The sequence below is a fragment of the Eurypyga helias genome, unplaced genomic scaffold (genome assembly GCF_000690775.1).
Source record: "Eurypyga helias isolate BGI_N326 unplaced genomic scaffold, ASM69077v1 scaffold39531, whole genome shotgun sequence".
In the NCBI taxonomy this organism is placed as follows: domain Eukaryota; kingdom Metazoa; phylum Chordata; class Aves; order Eurypygiformes; family Eurypygidae; genus Eurypyga; species Eurypyga helias.
The window spans coordinates 154-8,293 of NW_010229584.1; the positions used below are offsets into that span (position 1 = coordinate 154).

Here is an 8,140-nt window from a genome sequence, read left to right on the forward strand (position 1 = left end):
TATTAGGAAAAATTTCTTCCCTGAAGGGGTTGTCAGGCATTGGAATGGGCTGCCCAGGGAGGTGGTGGAGTCACCATCCCTGGGGGTATTTGAGAGAGGTGTGGATGTGGTACTTGGGGATGTGGTTTAGTGGTGGACTTGGCAATGCTGGGTTAACAATTGGATTTTGATTTTAAGGATCTCTTTGAACGTAAAAGATTCTATGTTTCTATGATTATGGTCTATTTATATGTGTGTGTATGTGTATTTTAATATATTTAAGTGTATATATTTCTTAAGACAGCATTGTCGTGTTATTAGATGGCAATGTGTGGCCAGTGATTCACATACACTTTTATAATTTGAAATATTCCAGAGTTAGTCTGAACATGTCAGAGGCACAAGTAAAATGACCTCTTTACATTCTTCAGGCAAAAGTGCAGATGTTGGACAACTTGCTTGATATTGAGGTTGCTTACAGCCTTCTCAGAGGTGGAAATGAAGATGGAGATAAAGACCCAATTGACATAAACTATGAAAAACTTCGAACTGATATTAAGGTAAAGAAAATAAAAGGAAATGAGTGACTGTGAATACAAGCTGATGTCCTGTTGGTTTGGAGTATAACAGGTCGTGTAAACCGTAAATGGACAGATGTGTTGGCTGTCTGAAAGGCCACCGAGAAGGTTAAGGGACTGGAGCGTGTGTTGTATGAGGAGATGCTGGGGAAGCTGGGGCTTTTTAACATAGATAAGAGAAGGCTCAGGGTATAGCTTATCAATGTCTATAAATACCTGATGGGGGAAGGGAATAAAGAAGACAGACAGGCTCTTCTCTGTGGTTTTCAGTGACAAGAGGTGATGGGCACAAATTGAAATACAGGAAATTGTTTGTAAAGAAAAGCTTGTGGTGGTGTTTGGGTTGGTTTTTTTGTTTGCTTGTTTGCTGCGAGGGTGGTCAAACACTGGAAAAGGTTGCCCAGAGAGGCTGTGGACGCTACAGTCTTGGAGGCATTGAAAGCCAGACTGGACTCAGCCCTTGGCATTCTTCTCCAACTGACCCTGCTTTGAGCAGGGGAGTTGGAAATCATCTCCATTTCCAGAGGTGCCTTCCCATCTCAAACATCCTGGGACAGAGTGCTGTCTGTATACCTGTACATCTCTAGCTGGGAATAAATGTCCATCTAAATGATAAAGGAGGCTTTTACAGGAAGTTGCAAGTATAGGGTGGATGTCGTCATGTTATAAGAAGCCTCCTAGTTTGTATGCTAAAAAATTTCCTCATTTCTCTCTTTGCAGGTTGTTGACAAAGATTCAGAAGAAGCCAAGATTATTAAACAATATGTGAAAAATACTCATGCTGCTACTCACAATGCATATGATCTCAAAGTCGTGGATGTAAGCTGGGCAATACTGGGGTTTATGTTAGTGAAGTCAACTTGCTTGCAGTTTCCTTTTGTCTTTGAGTAACTTCTCCAGTATCCTTTTGTTGAAGAGATGGTTTGGTAGACCAGTTGCTATGTAGTAGAATAGCAAAAGTCTAGGCAGAGATGAGTCTAAGCTTACTGAGGTGTCTTTGGGGGTGTGTTTTTATGTTAATTTAATTGGCCTCAAAAAGGAGGTGGAGGAGTAATCATCTGCTAAACCTGAGCCTTAGCTCATTGAATGATTCTTCAGTAAACTATGACCTCGTGAAAATGCAGACGGGAAGGTGGAGAAGCAATCAATAACAAGTACTCTGTGATCAACTCTACCTCTTTTTTGCTAGCATGACATAGCAAACAGCAAATACAACAAACCATCCAGATCAATTTTCCTAGCAGATCAGTGTATATTCCAGATTGGATGGTGATTTTTTTTCTTTTTTTTTCCTTCTGATTAGTTGCATGAAGGTAACAGTTTGTTTGCTCCGTTGTTCTTTTTCTCCTATCCCTTTTTGAACTGAAGATCTTCAGGATTGAGCGCGAAGGAGAGAGTCAGCGTTACAAGCCATTCAAGCAGCTCCATAATCGCCAGCTGCTGTGGCACGGTTCCCGCACCACAAACTTCGCTGGTATTCTCTCGCAGGGTCTCCGGATAGCTCCCCCTGAAGCTCCTGTGGTACGTTAAACACTGCTTCTCTGGCTGCTTCCATACCTGTGCACGGAGATGGCCACAGTCGGGGACAACCGGAATAAAATATCCGTGTGGGGAGGGCTGCGTGTTACCTCTCGGCACGCAGACAGCATTGTGTGTGTCCAGAGTCAGTTTCTGACTGGTGTCCACAAGAGTTTGAGCTGCAGCTTTGCTCCCCTGGGAGCCCAGCCAGGTGGATCAGTGCTGCCTTTGTATTCATGCTCCAATCAGGTTGGTTTGGTTGTTTTTTTTTTTTCTTTTGCTGCTTGCAGACTGGCTACATGTTTGGGAAAGGCATCTATTTTGCAGACATGGTATCCAAGAGTGCCAACTACTGTCACACGTCTCAGGCTGATCCCATCGGCTTAATACTACTGGGAGAGGTTGCCCTTGGAAATATGTAAGTAACTTACAAAGAGTGTTTGCAGAATGTGTTTAATACATCGTGGTAGGTGATGCTAAAATTGCAAGCCTTTTCTCCCGTGTGAAGAAAAAGTGCTTTGTATTTCTCTAGAAGCAAAATTCCTTTTTTTTTTTTCCCTTAAAATGTGAGCTATTTGGTGGGGCAAAATAATCAGTGTTGCGGTTCTAGAATCTTGTACTAAATGCCATCATCATTAAAATTAGTAACTGAAACAAAGAAGGAAGGTGGCTGAGTTCCAAAAGAGCAGAATCTAAATTAACTTTGGATTAACACCATAAAGTGAAGCCTAAAAAACCTGCCATTTTTCCCCAAGATAGTTTGATGAATGTAAAATGCTATTGTGTGTTCTTTGTGCTGTCCAGGTATGAGCTAAAGAATGCTTCTCACATAACAAAGTTGCCCAAGGGAAAACACAGTGTGAAAGGTAAGCATTAGCTGTTCTCATCATGGATCTGTTAGCGATGGCTGACTCACGTTGTGGCTCTCTGCTTAGCGAAGAGCATGCTGGTCATTTCACAGCAGTACCTCCTTTGAGAGTTTGCACAATGTTGCCCTGTAGTTGCATCTCTATACGTGTATGTGGCGTTTTGAAATGGGAGGTAGTACGCTTCAAATCTTAAGACTGAAGTTAATGTGTTGCCTGAAGTTCAGGAGGAGACTTTCATTTGCTACTGCACGAGAGCAAACGTAAGGTGCGTTCTGCTTCTTACTCACTTTCATTATAACAATACTAAGTATTTTAGAAGAAAGATGAGAGGTTTGATAGATCAGAAGTATAATTGTTTCGCTTTCAAAGTGCCTTAGAAGCTTGGAGAGAAGGGAGAAGCTAAGAATAAAAGTTCAGATGGAACAGCTGTTCTCATTACATTTCTATCTGCAAAAAGTATCAGTATATTGCACTGAAAAAGAAGATGAGAGAAAAGACTCTGCGCTCTAATTCAAGCAAAAGAAATGGTAATCATGGCTATCTTCTGTACCAAGATGGGAGAGCGGAGAACAGTAACATTCAGTAATGAGCAGCTTTTCTTAAACTATTCAGTCTGAGAGGCTTAAGAAATCAGGTGCCTAAAATAGAACAAAATGTGATTTTTATCATCTTTTTCAATACATACTACTCTCACTGTATTATGGCTGTCAAAACAGATTTGTATTGGGAGAGTTTAAGGAGAATAAGAATTGGTTTGTTACACTTTCCCCAAAATGTTGCAATGTCCATGTTTTCATTAAGGGACCCGGGATGTGAGAGCTGTAATTCTGGTCTGGTTTAGCTTTCATCATACAGATTAGACAATTAACAGCCAAAAGTCTAAATTTCTCACTTCTAATGTAGCAGAGTACAACTACCATTAGTATGGTGATTTTCAACTAAAGAAACAGACTATATCCTTTGTGGTTTTTAAGATACTTTTGCACTTGGTCAGCATTTGAAAATACGCGTGGAGTAATATTTGGCTGGCTGAGTCATTTTATGTGTAGAGAGTCTATGTTTGCCTTCTAGTTTTGTAACTTAATGTTTCTTCCCTTTCTAGGCTTGGGCAAAACTGCACCTGATCCCACAGCCACTACCACCCTTGGTGGTGTAGAGGTTCCCTTAGGGAATGGGATCTCCACAGGAATTAATGATACCTGTCTTCTGTATAACGAGTATCCTTTGCCTTTACGTTGGCCACATGCTGTGTTTGCGTGTTACTGAGTTTAGCAGGACCTCACTAGTGTCGGTCAGGGCTTTTGGCACAGTGTGTTTTGTTCCTTTTTAGATCTGTTTTGGGGTGTTCACAGACAATTTAGAGTCTCTTCTCCAAGGGAGATAATTTTAGCTGCCACATTTAAATTGGCATGCTGAAAAAAAGAGGACGCAATACACGTAGCAAATAGCTGTTGCCCCAACAGGACTCAGTACCTGCAGGCATTGGAGTAATGCCTTGCCCAGAGACGTGCCAGGAGGAGGGAAGGGGAATGCAACCTGTGGTTGTTTCACATCACTCCAGCCTGGTTTCTTCCTTGTGGTGCTGTGGCTGGCCAGCTTGGCCAGGCAGAGGTGGCGGAGCAGGCTCTGTGCCTTCGTGTTTCTCATCACACAGCTTCTCTTGTCTTTCCCAGACCTTTTGCAAGTGTTGAGGTAAACCTTGGATGCCTATCAGAGAGGTAGCCATTCGGCCTGTTTCTAGGCAGAAACACCCCAAAATGAATGCGTGCTCAACATTCACTAGAGGTCATAAGAATAAGCGATGCCTAAGGTCCTAAATCAATCTCTTGACTGCTGGTGAAGCAAATAACCTGTTAATACAATCGCTGGGTTGTGTAGAAACTGTCTTTTGGTAAGCTGTTTTCCCCTTACCAGCAGTCTTGGCGACAGAACTCATGGCAATACTGTTGTTATCTTGAGTTTTCTTAAATATAGCATCAGTCTTGGTCAGATGATAAAAGATAATGGTTAATAATAGCTAATTGAGGTAACATGATATGCATTCTTTTTGGTTTAGACTGTGTTTAATGGAGCTTTTCATCTAAAATTGGGGTTAGAGTTAAGTTTGAGGCCTAAAGCATTGAGAAACAAATAGGCGAGGTGGGACTGTCTTATGAAAAATGAAAAGGGTGTGGTGCAGTCATAGAACTTGCAAGCACTGCCAACCATTGTGGAGCTCTTCTCTACAATTCCAGTTTGGGTTTTTAGTGGGAAATTAAGAAGACAGTGATGACTCTGTGCTGGAAGATAGCAATAGAGGTACAATTCTAATTGTAGGTGCCAGGTCTGTAACTGCAGATCTCATCTAGGCTACATCGCTCCACTGTTTAGGCAGCGAGAGAGATGATGTGTGGTGTGGCTCTGGCTGACAGAAATTAATCTTCAAGAGCTGCAGCCCTGTATCCGAGTCAGTTCACCTGCCTATCTCTCAGGATTCCTAGTGTGCCATTGTTAGTGCTCCATATGACTCTTAGTTGCTTGTTTCCAACTATTGGTTAAAACATTTTCAGATTCAGAGAAAAGTCAAATTTAAAGACTTGGGGTTTGAACTGATTAATCACACAGGCATCCGTTTGGTAAGTTCAGAGGTGAAGTTTGTGTTTGGAGATTTTGTTATTAATATCAACAACTGTAATTATTCCTTAATGTTTTTTCCAGGTATATTGTGTATGATGTTGCTCAGGTAAATCTGAAGTACCTGCTGAAACTGAAATTCAACTATAAGACATCACTCTGGTGAACAGTATTTAGAAGCCCTGTTAGAGTTGTACTGTAGTTACACTATAGCGTTGACTTCTGACATGCTTACGCATTGACTTCTTTTACCAAGGTATCACGAACTAAACTGCAGAAGAGGTTACTAAATCCTATTTAGTACAACAGTTAGTGAAAGTTTTATCTAAATTTGTAGCAACACATGGACCTAAATTCTGATGAGAACAAGTACCTGGGTTTGTTTTATACCACTTCTAGTTTTGGGGCTTTCAAGTGTTTCTTTTAATTGACCAAACTGACAGAAAAAGAAAAATTAAGCTTGTGGTTTTAGCCAGGCAGAGCTGGGCAATAGCAGAAGGAACTTGAGGACGTTTGCGATATTTGCTCTGTTTAAGGTTCTGTCTTAAGATACCTTTTTTCAGTTTTCATTGGAATAAATAATAAATATGCATTTATTTTGCGGTAAAAAAAAATAAAAGCTAATTTCATACTAACAGCTTTATGTTTCAAAACTTCCAAATTGTTTTGGTTTTGAGTCACAGTTTAAATGTGTTTGGTAGAATGTTCTCAAACATAATCTCTCTCCCTGAAGACCAAATGCCAAATATTGAAATCTGTAGTCATGTTTCAGGAAGTCATGGTGAAATGAAAATTTGGACTTTACACTGAGACTTCATCTGTCAACACTTGGTGTGGTAAACATGGAAAATAAACTTGTGGCTGTTCGAATTTAGTGTTAGCCCAATAAACCTCCTTTAAATACCTAACCTTCAACGTGATGTAAGTTGGTTGTTGTAGACTGTAGTCCTCACAAAGCCATCAGTTGAGTTTGGGCTCAAGCTTCACTCATCATGACCTGGAGTGAGGTATAATGCTACTTCGTGGGTAGTCTTGAATTCCCTGTCTCGAAACATCAATAGAAACTAATAATTTCAATGTTCATGATATTTGTTGCTTCTTTTAAACCAACCTGCTTTCAGTAAGCCGTTGAGCAGAACAGGAGTACTTGGCTATAGTGCAGCATCAGGTCTTTCTGTTCAAAAACTACGTATTTCCCTGAGCTGTTAGGGCAAGTTGGCTAATCCCCAGGGACAGCTCTACATGAGCAGTACATCCAGCATCTCCTCCACTGTGATAATTCCCTTCCCAAGAAGAGACAGTTCAAGCTCATTCTGACTGTTGCAGCCTCAGTGTTTGGTAACCTGCATGGAAAAAAACAGATCCATTTCCAAAAACATTGTGATGCCCCAGTGCCTTTTGAAAGAGGAGCTCCAAGCCGAAGTGGTTGTGTATGGTGCAGCTGTTTCTAGGACCCGGGAAGGAGAGGAGGATGAGGAGAGATGGAAAACAGAGCAGCTGCTGTTGGGGAGAGAAGGACGTGGAAGGACTGGGGAAGTCGTATGAGTTGAGGACAGCTGAACACAAGCGAACCGATTGAGGTTGGTGCTCATGGATTTGAGAGGAAGTGAAGAGAGTGGCCCTTGTCTTCTGGTTCTTCAGTCGCTTAACCAGTGGCTGATCATTGGGTCTCTTCCGTCAGAAACTTGGTCAGTCGTTGAAGTACAATCTTGTCGCTCTCTGAAACGGAACATGAGAAATGGTTGGGTTTATTTGTGAGGTAGAAATTTATTAATTTTTTTTTCCCCCCCAAAAAAACCCCAGCTTACAGTTCAGTCTGGGACCAGGAATTAAAGGTCAATGCTTTTGATGTTCCCTTTCTCACCTGTACCTGTGCCAGAGGTGACTCAAGTTCCCTTTTGCTTTAAGACCTCCTGTCCTGCCCTAAGATACGGCCCTAAGTGCTGTGTAGCACAAGGAGTGTTTTACGATGTGTACTGTGCCGAGTTATAATTGCAGCACAAGCAAGTAATGCCCCAGGTTGTCTCTGATCCCTGCAACATAAGATGCAGTGGGACAGGACTTTTTGAAGAGGCAACAGGTGCCTTATGGGGACCGTAGCTTGGGAGTGACTGTCCTGCAGTGGAATCTAATATGAATTCAGGTGCTGCTTCTGCTGCCGGCTTGTCTGACCGCAAAGCAGCCCTGCTTCTCCTGAAAGCAGGCACCGGTGCTGCTGGCACCCGGCAGAGACGGCCTCTCCCCGGGGCCAGGCTGAGAAGAGCAGCGCGGTGACAACCACTGAAGGCATTGCTTTTGGAGTACGCGTACGAAGCGGAGCTGGATGAACTGGTAGTCCCATTTCTGTCAAAACTACTTGAAAGGAATGGGTTGTCAAGACATGAGGTCCCATGACATTCTCTGCTTTTTTCCAGAGGAGGGATGTTGAGGAATGACTTCTGATCTAAATGTTAAACTACCTAAAGCAGCAAAGTATAAATATTTAACCATTTTATCTTTATTTAGCGGGGTTGGAGGCTCTGTTGTACAATGGCTTGCAAATGTTAACGTCGTCCATGCAGTTTATATGAATTGGGTAAACTG

General features: G+C 42.0%; 1 protein-coding gene across 1 annotated transcript; it reads left to right on the forward strand.

Moving 5' to 3' along the window:
• Positions 1 to 410: 410 nt before the first annotated feature.
• On the forward strand, positions 411 to 6,477 carry LOC104516208 (poly [ADP-ribose] polymerase 1; the record flags this gene model as incomplete). The annotated part of the gene is made up of 7 exons (XM_010160464.1): positions 411 to 539; positions 1,278 to 1,376; positions 1,926 to 2,078; positions 2,366 to 2,493; positions 2,880 to 2,941; positions 4,047 to 4,161; positions 5,642 to 6,477. Coding segments are annotated over 7 exons (768 nt in total), but the record flags the coding sequence as incomplete, so codon positions are not given.
• Positions 6,478 to 8,140: the final 1,663 nt, after the last annotated feature.